Here is a 22,297-nt window from a genome sequence, read left to right as displayed (position 1 = left end):
TTCCCCATTGTGTGTTCTTGGCACCCTTATCAAATACTAGTTGATCATATATGTGTGTGTTTATTTCTGGGATCTCTATTCTGTTTCATTGGTCTATGTTTTCCGGGTTGTTGTTTTCCAGTACCTATGTATGTTTTTATACCAGTACCATACTGTTTTGATTACTGCAGCTTTGTAATATACCTTTGTGTATTGAGGATGTTGAGGTATCCCTGTCCCCACTGAGTGCTGGGGCTGGAGTCCTTACAATATTTCAAGAACAAGAACTTTCTGAGACTAGCATGGGAGGATGAATGATTTTTATTTGTGTGGCATTACATCCCTGGGTTTCCCAAGTCCCATTCCCTTTAGCCTAGTTCTGGAAGAAGTGAGCTGGAGATTCAGTAAAGCTAAAAGCAAAGCCAGTGTCCAGAGTTTCCATTCCATTTTGCAGCTGGGAGTCAACCAACATTCCATGTTCAGCATCAGGCTAGTTGCAGTCCATTAGTCCACTATGTGGATGAATTCAGGGAAGCAGGAGCAAGTCCCGCAAGCCAGGAGTCAACCAAGAGGAACCAAGAGGGTGAATTCCTTTGTTCAGGGAATTAAATATCCCCAGTCTTCCCACGCTTGCAGTGGCCATGCCCTTTCTGGCCAGTGACCTCTGTTCTCAGGTGTGACTGAGAGCAAGCACCTTTACTAGCCCCCCTAACTTTACTGGGCATGCATCTGCCTCCCTGCTTCCCCTAGCAGTCTGCAGGGAATAGACAGGTGGCTCCCTGGGGAGTGTAAAGCTTTAGCTTCCTGGTGAAGCTGCCCAAATGGCATGCCTATAATATTTGGCCTTCCCTTTGCTCCTTTCCTGTTATTAATAACTAGGTTCATTACAATGTTATCCCTTTGAAGTCAGGAAATGTAATGCCTTCAGTTTTGCTTTTATTTCTCAAGACTGCTTTGACTATTCAGGGTCTTTTATGATTCCATATAAATTTTGTATTTTTTTTCTATTTTTGTGAAAAATGCCATTGGAATTTTAACAGGGATTTCATTGAATTTGTAGATCATTTTCAATAATATGGATATGTTAACAATATTAATTCCTCCATGCCATGAACAAGAATATCTTTCCACTTATCTGTCTTCTTTAATTTCCTTTATTAATGTGCTATACTGGGAACGATATTTGTATTCACTTATCCTTTTTATACCAACCAATTAACAATTTGAAAAATTGCAAGTTTTAGCAAGTATTTATTCCAGCATTTGAAAATATATTTAACTGTAGCAATATTATCTAGCAAGTAATATCTATTTTTTTATCAATTTTTTTATTGCTTAAAGTATTACAAAGGGTATTACATATGTGTCCATTTTTCCCCCCCCGCCCTAGACAGTCCCCTAGCCTCCCCTATCCCCCGGTGTCTTATGTCCATTGGTTAAGCTTATGTGCATGCATACAAGTCCTTTGGTTGATCTCTTACCCCCCTACCTCCTGCACCCCCACCCTCCCCGGCCTTCCCGCTGCAGTTTGACAATCTGTTTGAGGCAGCTCTGCCTCTGTATCTATTATTGTTCAAAAGTTTATAATGGACTCTATTATCCATGAATGAGTGAGATCATGTGGTATTTTTCCTTCATTGACTGGCTTATTTCACTTAGCATAATGCTCTCCAGTTCCATTCATGCCGTTGCAAATGGTAAGAGTTCCTTCCTTTTTAGAGCAGCATAGTATTCCATCGTGTAGATGTACCACAGTTTTCTAATCCATTCATCTACTGATGGGCACTTAGGCTGTTTCCAGATCTTAGCTATGGTGAATTGTGCTGCTATGAACATAGGGGTGCATATATCCTTTCTGATTGGTGTTTCTGGTTTCTTGGGATATATTCCTAGAAGTGGGATCACAGGGTCAAATGGGAGTTCCATTTTCAGTTTTTTGAGGAAACTCCATACTGTCTTCCATAGTGGCTGCACCAGTCTGCATTCCCACCAGCAGTGCACAAGTGTTCCTTTTTCTCCACATCCTCTCCAGCACTTGTCGTTTGTTGATTTGTTGATGATAGCCAGTCTGACAGGTGTGAGATGGTACCTCATTGCTGTTTTGATTTGCATCTCTCGGATGATTAGTGACTTTGAGCATGTTTTCATATGTCTCTTGGCTTTCTGAATGTCCTCTTTTGAAAGGTGTCTATTTAGGTCCTTTGCCCATTTTTTGATTGGATTGTTTATCTTCCTTTTGTTAAGTTGTATGAGTACCCTATAAATTTTGGAGATTAGGCCCTTATCAGATATGTCATTGGCAAATATGTTTTCCCACACAGTGGGTTTTCTCATTGTTTTGTTGATGGTTTCTTTTGCTGTGCAGAAGCTTCTTATTTTGATGTAGTCCCATTTGTTCAGAGCAAGTAATATGTAGATAACAATAGAGACAGTTCAATCAATATTCGCTTTAGAATTCATTAGGCACTATAATCTTTATCCTCCATTTACTAAACTTTCCTCTTTTGAAATTAGAAAGTTAGAGATTCATCAAGTTTAAATCAGGTTCATTGTTCCTGCCTTTAAAAGCTACTCACCACTACCACATACTCATTTTATACTCAACTTCATTAGACTGTTTAGTTTAGTACATGAATGGTCTTGTTTGCAGGCCTCGAGAATGAATGTTTTGATCAGATTAGAAAGTTTCTCATTGCTCTCAGCGTGAACTGTTACTCCGCTGGTTTATGTGGAGGCTGTGGGGCTGAATCTGTTATCACGTTACACCTGTGGCTTCAAATGAGGTCCCAGGGAACTGCCGAAGCACTGGAGAAAGATTGACCTTCAGCTGTTAATACCCTGGGCTCCAGTGGAGGGAGGGCAGAGCGGCCTGGACTCCTGTGAGGAGAGACTGGGGCCTGTGGCGCTGGGGAGGGAGTCCAGGGGACAGCCGCCCAGCCATCCTTCTAAAATCTTCTTAGAGGATTGTTTATTCAACCTTTATTCAGCAAATAATAAATGACCAACATATATCACTAACTGTACAGGGTGTTATTAGAGAAGAAAAAGTAAGTCATACTCCTCAGCCTGGTAATTCTCTACTTCTACAATGACTGTCCTACAGTGTTTCTTGAAGGAAGTAAAATGTCCAGCAGGTGGGAAATGCTAAAGAAAATTATGGTGTATTACATATAGTAAAACATCATAATGCCATCAAAACAATATGCAGACTGGGTAGGAAAGTGGACTTTTATTCACATTTACTAATGGTAAGCAAAAATAATACTATGCCAAAACTATATAACCCCAAATGTTTATGGAGAATTACCCATCCATGAAAAAACTGTATATGTAAGGGGAAAATATCAGGAAAACATATACTTTTTATTGTTATTCTTGCACATTGTTCTTTATTTCCATTCTCATTCTAACCACTGAAGTAAGTTCAATATTAGCTAAGACTTTTTTCATAACCAATGAAAGAGTATTATGCTAATTGAAATAAGCCAGTCAGAGAAAGACTAGTATCACATATCTCACTCATATGTGGAAGCTAATGAACAAAATAAACTGATGAACAAAATACATTCCAAGACATAGAAGCATGGAACAGACTGTGGAATCTCAGAGGGAAGGCAGGGGTGGGTGGGTGGGCGGGAAGAGATCAACCAAAGAACTTGTATGCACATGTGTATGCATAACCCATGGACACAAACAGTAGAGTGGTGAAGGCCTGGGGTGGGGGGCAGGGGTGGTCTAGAAGGGGTCAATGAGGGGGGAAAGAGGACATATGTAATACTTTCAATAATAAAGATTTTTTAAAAACAGTCTTGATGCTTTGGATATCAAATGGTTCAAATATTTAATGAAAATATTCTTTTTTTTTTTTTCAGATTAGCATAGATGGCCAGGATATTAGGACCTTTAACGTCAGGTATTTGAGGGAAATCATTGGCGTGGTGAGTCAGGAGCCAGTGCTATTTTCTACCACAATTGCTGAAAATATTCGCTATGGCCGTGGAAATGTCACCATGGATGACATAAAGAAAGCTGTCAAAGACGCCAATGCCTATGAGTTTATCATGAAATTACCACAGGTAACAGCTTTGTTAACGCAGTTGCCCTCAAAGTTAGAATCTCACCTCATGCAACCGATTTTTCTTCTAAGGTTAAGCTAATAATGTTTGAGATACAAGGTTGTCCAACTTTGCTAGGTAAGTCCCTTGAATTATTCAGTTGGAAGTTTAAGGAGTAGAGCCTGGTATACAAATCACATAAAATTTTATACAGAGTCTGTATTAGTAGTTTTTATGATTTAGTATTCATTAATTTTATTATAATTTATGACTCACTGTGATGGTGAAAATGATGCTCCATGTTGTCTTGATGAATTTCTAAACTCCGTAGCCTTTTCTATTTAAAATATTTTAGGGAACATTTGAGATCTTGCTCCCTAGCACATGTCAGTTTGGCTCAAATAAACTCTTACAAAAATTCTCTAAAAACAGAGAAAGAACTTTAACAGCTCCTTCATGTTTTCTGCTGTAGAAATTTGACACCCTGGTTGGAGAGAGAGGGGCGCAGCTGAGTGGCGGACAGAAACAGAGAATCGCCATCGCTCGGGCCCTGGTTCGCAACCCCAAGATCCTGCTGCTGGATGAGGCCACGTCAGCCTTGGACACTGAAAGTGAAGCTGAGGTACAGGCGGCTCTGGATAAGGTGGGTAGACACTAAACGCTGAAGGACCAGCCGATAGAAAGTTTTTGAAAATTCTTCCTAATGCTTTGCAAGTCCAGATTGAAACACATGAGAGCCAACAAAGCTCTCTCGTGGAGCTTTATTGATTTCCCATCTGTCAGGTCACATTGCAGAGAGGTGGGTGGCCCATTATCTGGCTTGCTGACCAAGGTACAGTGAGCTGAAATCCAGGCCTAGGCATTGAGCCACTCATCTTTGTTTTTCCCTTGCAGGTAGGTCATTGCTTTGATCCAAAGTAGTTGTGTAAAAATGTACCAAAAAATATGGTTACCTAGACACTGGTCCAGCTGAAAAACAGTCAAAATAATTGCCTTATATTGTAGGCAGTAACATCATTTTTATCTACTCACGAAGGCGAGTGGATGATTTTCTGGAAATAAAGTTCAATTTGTATTTGTCTAAACAAATAAATAAGCAGCACATTTTAAGGATGCTGAGCTCATGTTCCTGGGTCAGATATTCTAAATCTTTCTATCACATTTAAGCTGAAGCTTCACAAGAAGAGCCTTGTCTTAGGACCCTTTGGGCATCAGTGCTGATGTCAACTGTAATAACAACGGAGTGTAAAAACCAGATTCGTGTGGCACCAACTTACTGTGGTTAGCTATTTATTTATTTGCCTTCTCTCTCCCAGGAAGAATAAACCCCTTAAGAGCAACATTAATAAATGTTTCATATCTGTATCTATATAACATGTAATCCAGTGCCTTGCACATAGGAGAGCCTAAATAAATATTATCATGATCCAATTCATTGAGACAATACATGTTTACAGTAAAAAAAAAAAAGTAATGACCATATTAGCTTTTGACTCAATAGATAACAGCTATTTGTCAAAATAAATAATAGGTTTTTCAATATAAGATCTTAAAGAATATAAAAGTGGATTTGATATTTTGAAATTGTAAGGTAAGTCAATAACCACAAAGTTTCGTACCCACATGCATTCTCCTATGCACAGCCCCTTTTCCAGATTCCTGAGCCCTTCTTGATGCTGGGACAAGAACCCCGGCATCTCTTTTTATGGTTTAACTCTTTTACATTTAGTTAATTCATCTAGTTTAAAATTTTAGAGTAAGGACTGATGTAGAAAGATCACATTAATTTTTTTCCAGGTGGCTATACTATTGGCTCAATACCATCCTATATAATAAAAGGCTAATATGCAAATTAACCGAACAGCAGAACAACTGGTCGCTATGATGCACACTAACCTCCAAGGGGCAGACACTCAACGCAGGAGCTGCTTCCTGGTGGTCAGTGCACTCCCACAGGGGGAGCACCGCTCAGCCAGAAGCCAGGCTCACGGCTGGTGAGCACAGCGGCAGTGGCGGGAGCCTCTCCTGCCTCTGTGGCAGCGCAAAGGATGTCCGACTGCCGGTGTAGGCCCACTCCCCATAGGGAGCAGGTCTAAGCGTCAGTTGGACATCCTCCGAGGGCTCCAGACTGCAAGAGGGCACAGGCCAGGCTGAGGGACGCCCCCTCTGAGTGCACGAATTTCATGCACCAGGGCTCTAGTTTATTATATAAGCTACCTTTTCTCTATTGATAGAGAATGCCATATTTATCCTATACTAATTCTTAAATGTTTTATATCTATTTCTGGACTCTATTTTGTTCTATTGATCAAATTGCCTATTCATGTGATAACTTCTCCTGCATTTTACTGTTTTAATTGCTGTAGCTTTTATCTGCTAAAGATATTCCCTTCTCATGAAAAACGTTCATAATTTTCATGACTGCCCTTTTTAAAAAATATTTTCATTAATTTTTAGAGAGAGAGGAAGGGAGAGGGAGATAGAGAAAAAACATTGATGTGAGAGCGGAACATCCATTGGCTGGCTCCTGTACAAACCTTACTGGGGATCTAGCCTGCAACCCAGGCATGTGGCCTGATGGGGACTCAAACCAGCAACCTTTCAGTGCACAGGACGACACCCAACCAACTAAGCCATACCAACTAGGGCTCATGGCTGCTCTTTTCAAAAACATTGAGATATAATTTATATACCATAAAGTTTACCCTCTTAAAATGAACAACTTATTGGTTTTTAGTATTTTCATAAGATTTTGCAACCATCACCACTATATAATTTTAGAATATTTTCATTATCCCAAAAGGAAACCTTGAACCCACCAGCTGTCACTCACCATTCTACACTCACCCTAGCCATAGCAACCTCTAATCTACTTTTTGTCTGTATGGATTTGCCTATTCTGGACATTCCATGTAAATGGAATCATACAATGTGTGGTCTTTTTGACTCGCTCTTTTCACTTAGCATCATGTTTTCAAGGCCATCCCTGTTGAAACATGCATCAGAGTATCATTCCTTCTTACGATGCAATAATATTCTCTTGTATGGACATACACATTTCATTTACTCTTTGGTCAACTGATGAATATGTGGCTTAGTCCCACTTTTTTGACTATTATAAATCTAGCCTCTTGTTTTTTATTTACTTACTTAGCTGAATTAGGTTATACTCTAATAACTATCCTAATGAGGTTTTATTGCCTCAGAGTAGAAGTAGTCACACCTGTCAGGATGGCTACCATCAATAAATCAACAAACAAGTGCTGGTGAGGATGCGGAGAAAAGGGAACCCTAGTACACTGCTAGTGGGGATGCAAACTGGTGCAGCCACTGTGGGAAACAGTATGGAGTTTCCTCAGAAAGTTAAATATGGAACTGCCATTTGACCCAGCGATTCCACTTCTGGGAATATATCTGAAATAGCCTGAAACACTAATCAGAAAGAATATATGCACCCCTATGTTCATTGCAGTGTTATTTACAATAGCCAAGATTAGAAGCAGCCCAAGTGCCTATCAGTCGATGAGTGGATAAAAAAGCTGTGGTACATTTACACGATGGAATACTACTCAGCCATAAAAATGAAGGAAATCTTACCCTTTGCAACAGCATGGATAGACGAGTATTAAATACCTGGCGAGTGTTAAACTAACAAACAAAATAGAAACAGACTCAGATACAGAGAACAGACTGACAGCTGTCAGGGGAGAGGGAGTTTGGGGTGCTAGGTGAAAAAGGTGAAGGGACTAAGCAAAATAAACCTTATTAAAAATAAAATAAATCACATAGGGGGAAAAAGACACCATTAACCTAATTCTTGACAATCTCTAGAGTATCAAGAAGCGTAACGATTATAAATAACATAGCATGAATAATTTGATGAGCATTTTTCAGGTTTTAAATTCCCATGAATAAACGCACCAAGCCAGCATGCCCATTCACTGAACTACTTAAAGGGATGATTTGCAGATTTTAACATGCATTTAAAATCACCTGGGCCCTTGTTAAAAATCAAAGTTACTAGCCAGCCCTAACTGGTTTGGCTCAGTGGATAGAGCATCGGCCTGCGGACTGAAGGGTCCCAGGTTCGATTCCGGTCAAGGGCATGTACCTGGGTTGCAGGCACATCCCCAGTGGGGGTTGTGCAGGAGGCAGGTGATCGATGTTTCTCCCTCATCGACGTTTCTAACTCTCTATCCCTCTCCCTTCCTCTCTGTAAAAAATAGTAAATAAAATATATATTTTTTAAAAAGTTACTAGCCATACTCCAGAGGTTGTGATTCAGATGGACTTTGAGCCATGTTTTGAACCGTCCAGACCCCAAGGTATATTTTTGCCTAAACCGCCAACATGCAGTCCATGAGAATTACAGGTAAAATCAGGCAACTTCAGAAGAAACCCTGCAGAAGCCTCTGGAGAAGGCATATGTGGCAACCACTCCCCTAACAGAAGTCTCCAGCATGCCATATAGCTCAGAACTAGGGCTCCTCAGGCAGGTATGACCACACTTGAGAAGGGTCAAACCTTTTCTCCTATTTCTTGAGTAAAGACTGACACTCCTTAGGCTTCCAGTTACCCATCCCTATACTGAAAGGATTGGATTTCTGTCTGGTCCAGACCTCAAGTCTCACTTTAACCTTTTATGTATATACTAGAGGAGTGATGCCTTTGTGCCCTAATCACACGGCATGGGGATGCGGGGGGATGGGGTGAGCTCCTGTCTCACCAACCTCTGCACGTCCATCCCAGTGCTTACCTGTGCCTGCTAATTGACAATGTGTCGACTTTGTAAGCCTGCTGCCCCACGTGTTTGTCCTCTTCCCCTTTAGGCCAGAGAAGGCCGGACCACCATTGTGATCGCTCACCGATTGTCTACAATCCGAAATGCAGATGTCATCGCCGGCTTCGAGGATGGAGTCATCGTGGAGCAAGGAAGCCACAGCGAACTGATGAAGAAGGAAGGGCTGTACTTCAAGCTGGTTAACATGCAGGTATCTGCCTCCCGGGAAGTGTGCTGCTGTTGGCTCCTCGATATAGTATTTGTACATATCGATTAAAATATCAGACAGCTAATGCCATAGTGAAGAGTAGGAGGTATTCAGGGGAAGTCCTATAAGTATGCATTTGAGACTTTAATTCAGAATCGGTGAAACAGTCCTGAAAGAGAGAAGCGGAGAGGATGAAAATGCCCAAAACATTTTGAACGTATTCCTTAGGACAGGGATTCTTAATTGCCTGGGGAGCATGTTCAAACTAACAGGTCCTTTCCACCATAAGATTAGGGATGCTCAGAGTGGTGGTAGGAGTAGGAGGGCAAGGCCAGGATCTCTAGCAATGGGGGGAGGTTTTATGTAATTTTAAAATGCTTCCCCACCCTAAACGGTTTGGCTCAATGGATAGAGCGTTGGCCTGAGGACTGAAGGGTCCCAGGTTCGATTCCGGTCAAGGGCATATACAGTGGGGCCTTGACTTAGAAGTTTAATTCGTTCCGGGACCGAGCTTGTTAAGGAGCTCGTTAACTCAAATTACTCTATCAACTCAATGCAAAAAATCGGCCAAGAGACAGCTGGTATCTCAAAAAACTCGTTAGTCGGGACACTCGTAAGTCAAGGCCCCACTGTACCTGGGTTGCGGGCACATCCCCAGTAGGAGGTGTGCAGGAGGCAGCTGATCGATGTTTCTCTCTCATCGATGTTCCTAACTCTCTATCTCTCTCCCTTCCTCTCTTTAAAAAATCAATAAAGCCGAAACCGGTTTGGCTCAGTGGATAGAGCGTCGGCCTGCGGACTGAAAGGTCCCAGGTTCGATTCCGGTCAAGGGCATGTACCTGGGTTGCGGGCATATCCCCAGTGGGAGATGTGCAGGAGGCAGCTGATCGATGTTTCTCTCTCATCGATGTTTCTAACTCTCTATCTCTCTCCCTTCCTCTCTGTAAAAAATCAATAAAATATATTTTTTTAAAAAAATCAATAAAATATATTTTAAAAAAATGCTTCCCAATGATTCTAATAAAACCAATAGCAAGACTCATAAATCTAGGAAGTGAATACAGGCATACCTCAGAGATTTGAGGGCTTAGTTCCAGACCCCCGAGATAGAGTGTCACAAGAAAGCAATCGTAATCATTTTGCTGGTAGAGGGTCTTTCAATTTGTAAAAAATGCACCATCTGTGCAGCATAATAAAGTGAAGTGTGATAAAGTGAGGTATGCCTGCAGTTTGTTTTTGTTAAAAATGATTCACTCTAATTCCCAAAACAGGTGATATTGGGAATTATTGGTTTGTCTTATTGAACAAGACATTTTATTGTGCGTACTCACTTTTTAACTTTGCAAAATAAATACCCTAAAAAAATTTTATCCTATAAACAGGATTCTTATATTTATAAAAGTATATGCATTTGCTTTGCTATAATTGTGACTAGTATGTACATATATATTTTTGTTCTTTTTCAGATATACATCATTCAAATACTATGAGTTTAATGCATACTTAGCAGTCCATTACATTAATGTGTAATTAATTGTTCTGTCATTTCTCTAAAGCTGGGTACATGCTTTCTTTCCAGTATTTCTCTATTCTAAATATTGCCCTTGAAGCATGTGGGCCAAAAAGGTTAAGTAAAAAATTTGCTTTATTTTCTGACAAGTAAATCAACTCCTCTGACCCTTAGTTTCCACGTTTGGAACACTAAACCTACCATGCAACGTTGTTATAAGGTTAAGAAATAAGCACTGAATATACTAAAACACACACACACACACACACACACACACACACGAAATAAACAAACTTTAAAGGGGTAAATTTTATAGAATGTGAATTATGTCTCAATAGGCTGTTATTTAATTTTTTAGCACCTGACACAAAATAGATGCATGAGACATGATAGTTATTGAAATTTACGAAGTTCCCAAAGTGAAAATGTCCAATGAAATGATAGAAAGTGTTATAACTCATGCTTGATTTTGCCCGAGAATGTTCTCCAGCAGTAGGGGATGGATCATGGTGTCTCCTATTTGCTGCTGGGTCCTCGAATGAGGTAGCCACTTTCTCCCCTGGCTGGCCTATTTCTGTGTCCCTGAGGGAATGACCTTGCACTCCCACCAGGACTTAGGCTGGGAGACTGCCAAGGGGATAGGACCACTCTGACCTTTCTATAGCTTCTCCCCTTAGCTCTCTTTCCTAGGAAACGCTGTATGATTAATGCCTGGTGTGCCTGAACAGGCTGCTGCCACCTAAGCAGTGGCTTGGGCAAGTCCTTGGGTCTTGGTGCCCACACCTTTCCCACCTCTGACTCGAGTTTGCCTTACCTTTGACTTGCTGGTGCTGTCGGAGAGATGGAGGAAAGAGCCACAATGAGCCTGAGGGTTTACGAAAGGCTCCCACTAACCCTGCTTTCTTTTCCTCAAACTCCAAAGACCAACATATTGTCAATAGAGCCTTGTCTTGGTTTTGTTTCTAAGCAGAATTATCTCTAGGTAGAGTGTTGGTTCTTAGTTGTTTCTTTTAACTATAACTTAATTTTTTCAGATTATAAATGGAATGCATTCTTATTTTACTTTTCTTAGAATTTTGTTATATTTTCTTTTTTAAAGATATTTTTATTGATTTCAGAGAGGAATGGAGAGGGAGAGAGAGATAGAACATCAATGATGAGAGAGAATCATTGATTGGCTCCCCCCTGCACATCTACTGGGGATCGAGCCCCCAACCTGGGCATGTGCTCTTGACAGGAATCGAACACAGGACCTTTCTATCCACTGAGCCAACCCAGCTAGGGCCATTCTTATTTTTTAAAATCCAAGCATTTTTTAAAAATTTAAACTTAAGTATCTTAGAAATGTGAAATTCCCCCATAACCAAACCTTCTGCTGACAGCTATTTGATATTTATTTTTCATCTTCATAGCCTAAAAGAACTAAATGGTAACTCCATATTTCCTCAGTTATTCATGAGATTGAGCATGTTTTATGTTTTCACATATTGTCCATCTGTATTTTTTCCTCTGTGAAAGAACCTTCTCCTGTATTAGGCTGTTTTTTTTGGTTGGGTTGTTTATAATATTCTTATGCATTTACAAGAATACCTTGCATTAAAAGGAAATATGCTTTTCTCTTGCACATATTAAATATATTTTTCCTACTTTGTGCTTTCAATTTCACTTTATTGTTTGTTTGGCTACCATAAGAAGTGTTTAAATTGTACGTAATTAGATTTTTTTCTTCCATGTCTTCAAGATTTGGGATTGTTCTTTGAAAAGATATTCACCCATATTTCCTATCAACATTTATTGTTTTACCGGTGTTTGTTTAATCCTCACCACAGGATATGTTTTTATTGATTAGAGAGAAAGGAAGAGGGGGGAGAAAGAGAGAGAGAGAGAGAGAGAGAGAGAGAGAGAGAGAGAGAGAGACATTGATTGGTTGCCTCCCATACACACTTTGACCTGGGATTGAACCTGTAACCTAGGTATGTGCCCTGACCTGGAATCAAACCTGCAGCCTTTTGGTGTACGGGATGATGCTCCAACCAACTGAACCGCCCAGCCAGGGCTATTGTTTTACTTTTTACAATTAAATATTTGAGACAGCTGAAGTATATTCAAGGTGTAAGAAATGAGGGCTATTGGTTTGAAATATACTTATGTAGACCTCAGCACCCAATAAATGAGGGCTTTGGGCAATGCCCAGAAAAAGTAGTATGGGTGGGTAGTGTTCATTTGATTGTAAGAGGAGGCTAAAATCAGAATGGGCTTAATGGAAGAACTATCCTTGATAGTATGGGTGAGAACACAAAAGGAGGAAAAGGTAAGGGGAGGCATTCCTGAGATGTGGTCCAGTGTGAATCGCCATGAGCTGAACTTGGGGGGAGCCAGGCTTGAGTACGTGGCGGAGATCTGTGGAAGACTTTTGAGGTGGGGTACAATTTGAGCAGAGCAACCTTTTATGAAAATGAGTCTGGTAGTAGTGTGTGAGTAGGGAGAAGTGAGGATACAGGGGTCAGTTACAAGACTACACCTTGAGTGTAGGTTGGATTTTGGGGGGGGAGACAGTATAAAACCATCTTCTAGTTATAAGCAAGTAAGGAAGTCCACCTAGCAGAACATACCTTTGTAGTGTGGTTCAAGGCACAGGGGCAATATTCTGTTGGGTGTTGAAAACACAAGTGAAAAGCTAGGATCAGGTAATGTGCAGAGCTCAAGATAGACAGGGTACCATAGGTGCAGTAAGGCATTAGCCATAGGATCGGGTTGGGCCAGAACCTGAAGGGCAGGAGCAAGAACAAGTCATTACTGCAGGGACTGGGGTCCTGGACAAACCACGAAGATGTGTACTTGGACATGGAGGAAACAAACAGGGAACCAGACCAAAGTCAGACTATAGCAAGGTTGGTTTGATGTTCTCTCATTGGCATTAAGCTAGATAGAGGTCCTTAAATTACCCATCCCTGCCCCTTTAAGGAGAGAATTAATCCCAAAGCCTGCAATGAGTGTGAGCCTGCAGGTTGGGTCACCGGGGGTGAGGTGTGATGCTGAGCAGGACTGTGAGGAAGAAAGCTGATTGCACTCAGTTAAGGAAAGCAGCTTACTTGCCTCATGTGAGGGAGTGACCAGCTTTTCCTTGTCTGTCGCTTTAAAAGTGAGCCCTTGGTAATGTTTCTTTGTTTTCTTCCCTTCCGTGGTGGCCATGCCTTGTTTTCTGGATTCTTAACATATTGAGGGAATTCCTGCTGGATGATGAAAATTTGCCTTTTAGTTCTTAGAAAATACTTTTATACTCCAATTTTCATATTGGTCAAATCGAATTTAAGCTTCCTTTTTAACCTTCTTAACTTCCATGTGTTGATACACTTCTTTAGTTTTCCAGCTGATTGTGGTGCTGTTATGGAATCTGTCTTCACACATGTACTATTGAAAATGTCTTTATAGTTCTAACTTTGTAGGTTACGTAGGTCTGGACACACACATACACACATGCAATTTAACATTTTGTTCTTCTTTCAGACATCAGGAAGCCAGATCCAGTCAGAAGAATTTGAAGTTGAACTAAATGATGAAAAGGCTGCCCCGGGTATGGCCCCAAATGGCTGGAAATCTCGCATATTTAGGAATTCTACTCATAAAAGCCTTAGAAATTCACGAAGGTATCAGAATGGCCTTGATGTGGAAACCAATGAACTTGTAAGTTGTTTTCACTTAAGTTAAATCTTTTATTGTGTGTTTTTGCTGTTGAAATTCTTAGCCTTGCTAGTATCCTGCAGGCATAGGTGACTTCTATTATGAGCCATGCTCTTCTTGAGAAAAGGAAATTTCAGATGTTAAATGTTCTTGACAATGAGTTGAAATCAATTATAAAAAATGAATTTCCAGTGGAAACAACTTAGTCTTTCTGCTTAAATGCTTACATTAAAATTAGATATCCCATTCATCTTTGAGATACAGAGATAAATACAGGCATACCTCGGAGATATGGCAGGTTTGGTTCCAGATCACCGCAATAAAGCGAGTAGTAATCTTTTGGGGGTGGAGGGTCTTGCCTTCAATTTGTTAAAAAAAAAAATACAACATCTGTGAAGTGCAGTAAAGCAAAGTGTAATAAAATGAATCATGCCTGCAAGGCTCGTCTAACGTCAGAGGCCTTGGTAGTTGCATACTCTATTAGATAGGATCACATTGGATTACCTATACTAGGAAACCCAGGGCGAGAATGGTGGCTCACAGTTACCATGGCTGCAGGCTCCTTTCATCTTTATCATCACTATCCTGGCATGTGGCTTCCATCTTCAATGATGTGGCTCCTGGAGCTCCAGCCGTCACATCTGTGTCCCAAGCAGCAGGAAGAAACAAAGATTTTCTAGAATATAACACAATCCTTTACTTACATGCCATTGGTAGTGACTTAATTACAGGGCCAAACCTAGCTACAAGGAAGGGTTGAAGATGGAGTCTTTTTGCTGTATGTATTGCCACTCTGAATTAGATTGGATTTCTCTTCGTAAGAAAAAGGGGAGCATGGCCAGGAATAGCAAAATTGTGTATTTTTTAACATTTCTCACCTGAAGATTTGGGATATTATTTTTTAACATATTTTTATTGATTTCAGAGAGGAAGGGAGAGGGAGAGAGACAGAAACATCAATGATGACAGAGACTCATTGATCAGCTGCCTCCTGCACACACCGCCCTCCCTTTCCCCTTCCCCCCGCCCCCCACGCAATGGGGATTGAGCCTGCATCCCGGACATGTGCCCTGACTAGGAATCAAACTGTGACCTCCTAGTTCATAGGTCAATGTTCAACCACTGAGCCACACTGGCCTGGCAAGACTTGGGAAATTATTTATTCAAGTTAACAGAAACTTTTATAACAGCGAGGGAATCCATTCCTTAGAAAGATGTTTTCTTATTTCAAGAAATGGTTTGAGAATACATTTTGGTGTTATTTATTGATAAAGGATGAGTTTATTTTTACTCTTGTGTTGGCCTGACGAAATGAAGCCTACTGAGAGTTCTTGGCATCTGGCTTTCTCTGCCCACAATATTATTTACTGCAGAAGTTTTAGGGGCTCTCTAGAGGTCTTAAGCTTGGTGTATTTATAGAAAGAAGGATAATGCTCGAGCTATCGTAGACCTGAGCTATCACAAGTAAGATAAACAATTTCCCCCTTGTTGGCTGTGGAAGTATTCACTTTCTATTTCTCATTTGTCCTGAGAGTTATGCTGCTAAAGTCTTTGGAGTCTGGTATTTCAGACGAGAACTTCTCTTGGGGAAAATGCTCAGAGGGAAGATAAAATGCCAGTCGACAAGATTTTCACAAGTACCATCATTGTGGGATAAACAGAGTATCCAAGGGAGGCATCTTGGAAGACCTGTTTAGGTTGAATGTCAGCCTGAGAAAATGGCCCATTTATCCGGCTGGAGACCAGGACTTGAAGATAATGTTAAACAGGGAGAAAAACTAAACACGAAAATGAGAAAATGGGTGGTTTGAATAAAAAGGGGCTGAGTAGAACCTACTCCTATGCTCTGTTTCATAGAGACAAACATGACCCATTTGAACGACCATCAGGCTAGAGCAGGGGCCCTCAAACTCCGGCCCGCGGGCCACATGCAAATACCAATATTGTATTTGTCCCCGTTTTGTTTTTTTACTTCAAAATAAGATATGTGCAGTGTGCATAGGAATTTGTTCATAGTTTTTTTTTTTTTAAAACTATAGTCCGGCCCTCCAACCATCTGAGGGACAGTGAACCGGCCCCCTGTTTAAAAAGTTTGAGGACCCCTGGGCTAGAGCATTCCATAGGCAGTTTTAGTATCTGGTTTAATGTTAAACTACCTCTGTAATCAGAATAGTCTCCTTTTTGTGACCTAAGTCCTTCATGCTTGACCAGACATTGAATCTGATATGTGCCAGGCGTGGGACTAGTTTCTGGGGATATGAAGATGTAATCTTCACCTTTAAAAAGCCCACGTAGGAAAGGAGACGTGAAAACAAACAAAAGAAAAACAACAACAGAAAATAAAACAAGCTAAGCCATGAGAAGAGAAGTCTGCACAGGGAACAGTGGGAAGAGAAAGGGGCAGCATGAAGTTGGTTTTGTGAGCTGGGAACCTGTCACAGAGAAGGCAGTGCCGGGCTGGGTTCTGGGGGTGAGGAGACCAGGCCCATGTTCTCAGGTTCATCGTGGTGCCCTACCCTTGTGTGGCCGTTTAGCCTTCTGTTTACGGGTATTGTTTCATTGAGTTGAGTGGGGACTTGAATTCTAGGGCATTTTGTGCACAGACCCTGCTTCTGCTCACTGTGCTGCGGCTGGGACAGAAATGAACTGATCACGCCATGAAGATTGCTTCTTGGGTGAACAGCTCAGACTCAGCTGATGCTGCGTAATCATGAACACTGTGGACATGTACAGTACACTGTCCTGCTCTCTAGTACACCGTTAGCTGGACGGTGGTTCTCTGCACTCAGTGTGCAAGTGCCTTGAGAGCGATGCAGTGTCTGTTTTCTATGTCTGCAAACTCTGGTGGCTGCTGTGTGATCGCCAGTCTATCCTGATCTCTTCTAGGATGAAAATGTGCCACCGGTATCTTTTCTGAAGGTCCTGAGACTGAATAAAACAGAATGGCCCTACTTTGTGGTGGGAACGGTATGTGCCATTGCTAACGGGGCGCTTCAGCCGGCATTTTCAGTCATATTCTCAGAGATGATAACGGTAAGTTTGAAACATTGCTTAATAACTTGAATTAAATTGCTTCATCATTAAATCAGTGCTCACGCCAGCCTTACCACTGGGTCCATTTTGGAGTAAAGCAGCCTCAAAATAAACTAAGCCAAAGGCTTTAATACCCTTTTGAGGAAAAATGTGAGGCCAAAGAAAAGTATGAACCATTCCAGGTTATGATATTAATGAAATTATACAGTAAACTGTAAAATCCATGAAGGAGGCATTCTAATGAGCTCTCTTCATTTGGGTCCAACTGGTGTGAGGCAGTGATATCCATTCCATCTGTGGAGAGGAGATGCTGGTCTCACAGAAAGGCTTGGGCGGGTGGGCGGGGAGGGGAGGTGGGAGGGGGGCGCACAGGGAGAGTAATGTGCACAGGAGGGAAGAGTTCAAGTCATAGCGTTTAAGAGGCCAGGCTCTGGGCACAGACTGGCCACACCACATAATAGCTGTGCAAACTTGGGCAATATGCTTTTCCTCTTGGTACCTCAGTTTCTTCATCCATAAAATAAATGCACCATAGGATAGCTGAGGATGAAAAGAGATTATATGGGTCACTATATGGAAAGCATTTAAGTCTGCCTGCTTCATAGTAAGTATTCAAGAAGTGATATCCACCAGACTTGGCCAGGAGCTCAGTTGGTCACAGCATCGTCCTGATATGCCAACATTGTGGGTTTGATCATCTGGTCAGGGTACATGCAGGATCAACCAATGAACACATAAATAAGTGGAACAAAAAACCTATATTCCTCTCCCCCACCCCCTTTCCCTTTTCCTCTCCCTCCCTCCCTTTCTCTCTCTCCCTAAAGTCACTTTTAAATAAGTGATAGCCACCACGCCATTATTTCAGCAATCCTTCCATGGCTTGGGGAGTCTGAGACTAAGAAAGAAAACTCATGCGACCCAGTTGTTACATTCATTGAGGGTATATTTATAGGAAGTTGTCAGAAACACCTAAGGCTCCATAGAACCCAGTATTTATGTTGTAATAACCTTAGCCAACCACTTACATTTTTGGAGAGACATTTTTGTTAAAGGTGACTTATTCTCCATCATGTTGAATTCATTATGCTTGTGACATTGGACACTGGTCTACAACGAAGACCTCAAGCCAAAAAATAAATGAATTAGAATGTTTTTATATTAAAAATAAAGCAATTCCTAACCCTCTTGCAATTTAAGAGCTATGTGGACTGTATCTATATTTTGGGGCATCTCCTATGTGCCAAACACTGCTCTAGGCACTGGAGATATATCAGGAAACAGAATAAACCGAATCCTGCTCTCAAACAGGTTACTATACATGCAAAACAAAACAAAACAAAACAAACTACATAATGTGTCAAGGGATAACGAGCATTTTAAAAGTAGGATCTGGCAGGGGGCGGTGTGTGTGGGGGGGCTAGAGGTGGGGTTGCTATTCCTGTAGGTTGGTCAGGGGAGGCCTCTCTGGGCAGAGGCCCTGTGAAGTGAGGGGTGGAGGGAACAGGCTGGGGCAGAGGGAAAAGCAAGTGCAGGGGAAGAGGAACAAACACCAAAGTGTGCAGCCACTCACAACCCATGTTAATAACCACATATTCCTCAATTCACAGACAGGAACTAGAATAGTGGTTCCCAGAGGGCTAGGGAGGGTGGAAAGGGGTCTTACTATTTAGCGGGTACAGAGTTTCCAACTCTGTGCATGTACTTAATGCCACTGAATTGTACACTTAAAAATGATTAAAATGGTAACTTGTATGTGATGCATATTTACCACAATAAAAACCCACATATCTCAAAGCCCCGTCTTTAAAATGAGATGCTCCAGCCACTGTTTGTGGGAGGAATAAACAAGGGACCTGTAATGAGGCGGGCCCTCTGCATGTTCTTTCGCAGATTTTTGGGCCAGGGGACGATGCCGTGAAGCAGCAGAAGTGCAACATGATCTCGTTGCTGTTCTTGGGTCTGGGGATTACTTCTTTCTTTACTTTCTTCCTTCAGGTAGGTACCTACGATTTGGTCTTCTCATGGATATAGATTATCCTTCAGTTGGGATATAGATTAATTATTAGATTTTAACTACCTATTAATGTAGATTGATTAATTATCAAGACCTAATGGAGTTTCTGAGTCTGAGACTGAAATAAATGGCAAACACAGTTGACAGAGGACATTTTTAGAGGACAGGCCCTAGCAGGAGTAATTGTGACTTCCCTGTTCGCTGAATTATGGCATGTCCTAGGTTTTCCCTTAGCAAGGGCAAAAGAGACCCAAGTCCCCAGGAGAACATGAGAACCAGTTAAACTCAACTAGATAAAAACTGGGGGGGAGGGGGGATTGAGAGGGAACAGTATAATAGCATCCTCTTTTTTTGTTGTTACTCTTTACATAATATCGATAACTTCTCTGAGTGTTTCCTCCTTAATCGATGAACTCTTTGAAAGAACATATATATTGTTTTGCATTCAGATAGTGTAGACCTGGCCAGAGTGAACTAGCAGACCTACTCCGATTGTACTTTTCTACCTAGATTTTTACCAAATACCTTTTGTCTTGTTAACTCAGTGAGCACCATGCAGGCCCTTCCAATACAATCCATTAATTCAGCAAAATGTTTCCTAGTCAGGCCCAGCATGATTCTCTCTCATCATTGTTGAACCAATGGTAAAAGTAAGCCAAGACTTTTATTTAGAAATCATTTATTTAGCTCTCAGTGATCCCACCCAGTTGCTAGCCCTGGTGTGTTAGGGAGTGGAGCTAGGTACATAAATGTGTTTTAGAGGCTGCACCGACAGTGGGCAGCCCACACTGGGTTTGAGCAATCTGCCAGCAAAGCAAGGAGGAGACCAGGGTGGTCTAGTCCCGGGCACCATCCCCCTGGGTACCGTCCCCCTGGCTTAGTGTCCTACCAGGAATGGCCTGCACACACCTACACCAATGCTCTGTGAGCCTGGAGGTTCCCACCCACCCCAGAAACCAGCTGTGGGCATGTGAACAGGACCTGATTAGAAAGAGGGAAACTGCCTGGCAAGCATGCTTGGGGAGGGAGAGGGGCCTGGTCCCCAATCTGAGAGCAGGGGGAGCTGTGGCCGGGAACCAGCCAACTCGCCTGGAGCTTCTTACTCCAGGCCGCCTCCCTCCCTCCCCACGTGACCCAGATGCATCCCTGCATAGAATTTTGTTACTTCTCTTTTCACTGTTTTGTTTAAAGTAATATGAACACATGAAAGTTGTGACTAAACACAGTATTGTCCTCACTGAGATGTTCTTGAAAGTGTTGAGAAGAAAACCTGTTTAGAATGGTTCAGAAGCCAGACTGGACACTTTTAAGGCTTTTCATCTCAATTACATACCCATGACTCAGCAGTACATGAACTTTAAGTTGGGACTTTGAATGAATGTTTGGTCACAGACATGTGTTACTCATTGGCTAATATGTAAGTCATGTAAAAAAATCAATGGGCAGGTACCCACTTGCGTCAGAGCAGCAGGGATGATCAAAGGGACAGGAGCTTTTGTTTTCTTTTCTCAACCAGGGCTTCACGTTTGGGAAAGCTGGCGAGATCCTCACCACCAGGCTTCGGTCAATGGCTTTTAGAGCGATGCTGAGACAGGTAGGCGTGTGCACTGGATGCCTTCTGCCCAGGTTTCCTACTTTCAGCCTCTTCTTCTGTTCCTGTTTCATGTTGTCCCCCCTCCCCACCCGGCTGGGTGTTCATACAAGCACCGGTCGGGGCCCTGCAAATTGTCCTGGTCCGTCAATTACCCAAAACCTCGCAGGGTTTTTGTTGGCCTAGGCTTAATTTAGGGGGGTTGGGGGCTTATTTCACAACTACCTCTGTCTGTGTGGACACTATCATTTCAGGGACCCATATCTCGCCTCTGGATTCTACACAAGCCCTGGCGAGTCATTTGAGACTCTGGCCGCCTCTAAACAAAGGGAAAAGAGGTTGATAGAATTCATGCACCACAATCGACCATACTAGCCATAGGTTTTCCCAAATGTGGGTGATTTATTTTGTTTCTGTCTTATTTGAGCTCTGTTTTCACATTAGTTCGCTTATTCATTCACTAAACTGCTCCCTGCTGTGTCCCGGGCAGTGTGCTGGTAGCTGGGATGACAAGCATTGCCTGCTTTCCTAGGAAGTTCATAGAACCCTCTAGTTCAGTGATGGCGAACCTTTTGAGCTTGGCGTGTCAGCATTTTGAAAAACCCTAACTTAACTCTGGTGCCGTGTCACATATAGAAATTTTTTGATCTTTGCAACCATAGTAAAACAAAGACTTATGTTTTTGATATTTATTTTATATATTTAAATGCCATTTAACAAAGAAAAATCAACCAAAAAAATGAGTTCGAGTGTCACTTCTGGCACACGTGTCATAGGTTCGCCATCACTAGAGTCTAGTTCTATAAAAAAAAGTCGTAAGAAAGGACCAGAATATTCACCCAATTGACAGGAATTGATTACCTTCTAGAACAGTGGTTCTCAACCTTCCTAATGCCGCGACCCTTTAATACAGTTCCTCATGTTGTGGTGACCCCAATTTCATTGTTACAAATTGAACATAATTAAAGCATAGTGATTAATCACAAAACAATATATAATTATATATGTGTTTTCTGATGGTCTTAGGCGACCCCTGTGAAAGGGTCGTTCGACCCCCAAAGGGGTCGCGACCCACAGGTTGAGAACCGCTGTTCTAGAAGGTGTTCATAAAAGGGCACACAGCATGAATCGTATTTTAGCAAATCTGAGTTTACAAACCTTTTCTCAGTACCTTTAAACTGTGCTATGTAGGGACATTATTTTATACGAAACTAAAAGATGCTGCGGATGAGTAGCTTATACTTAAAATCATCCCTAAGCGACACTCTTGTGTTTAAGAAAACAAACATGGTGAGAAACCAGGGCTGATGCTCTCGTGCCCAGAATTTACAGGAAGCCATGTCCAGCCCAGAGCTTCCCCGCCTTTATGAGGGACCCCACCAGGCCCGGTCAGGAGGGAGTGTCCATAGGGCTAGTTGTCGGCATTGGGTGATGGAACGCCCACAG

General features: G+C 41.8%; 1 protein-coding gene across 7 annotated transcripts in view; it reads left to right on the top strand.

Annotated features, from left to right (window-relative positions):
• ABCB4 (ATP binding cassette subfamily B member 4) overlaps positions 1-22,297 on the top strand; it is a 67,313-nt gene that overhangs the window by 26,866 nt on the left and 18,150 nt on the right. For 6 of the 7 annotated variants that reach the window (XM_059712192.1, XM_059712190.1, XM_059712194.1 and 3 more), the window contains 7 exons: positions 3,852-4,055; positions 4,507-4,677; positions 8,864-9,025; positions 14,040-14,216; positions 17,100-17,246; positions 19,137-19,241; positions 20,777-20,854. In XM_059712192.1, coding sequence (XP_059568175.1) covers positions 3,852-4,055; positions 4,507-4,677; positions 8,864-9,025; positions 14,040-14,216; positions 17,100-17,246; positions 19,137-19,241; positions 20,777-20,854 — 1,044 coding nt within the window. The remainder of the gene's footprint in view (positions 1-3,851; positions 4,056-4,506; positions 4,678-8,863; positions 9,026-14,039; positions 14,217-17,099; positions 17,247-19,136; positions 19,242-20,776; positions 20,855-22,297) is intronic. The other variant, XM_059712193.1, reaches the window with a different exon arrangement.

Source organism: Myotis daubentonii, chromosome 10, assembly GCF_963259705.1.
Source record: "Myotis daubentonii chromosome 10, mMyoDau2.1, whole genome shotgun sequence".
Taxonomy (NCBI): Eukaryota; Metazoa; Chordata; class Mammalia; order Chiroptera; family Vespertilionidae; genus Myotis; species Myotis daubentonii.
This window is presented reverse-complemented; position numbering and strand designations above follow the sequence as displayed.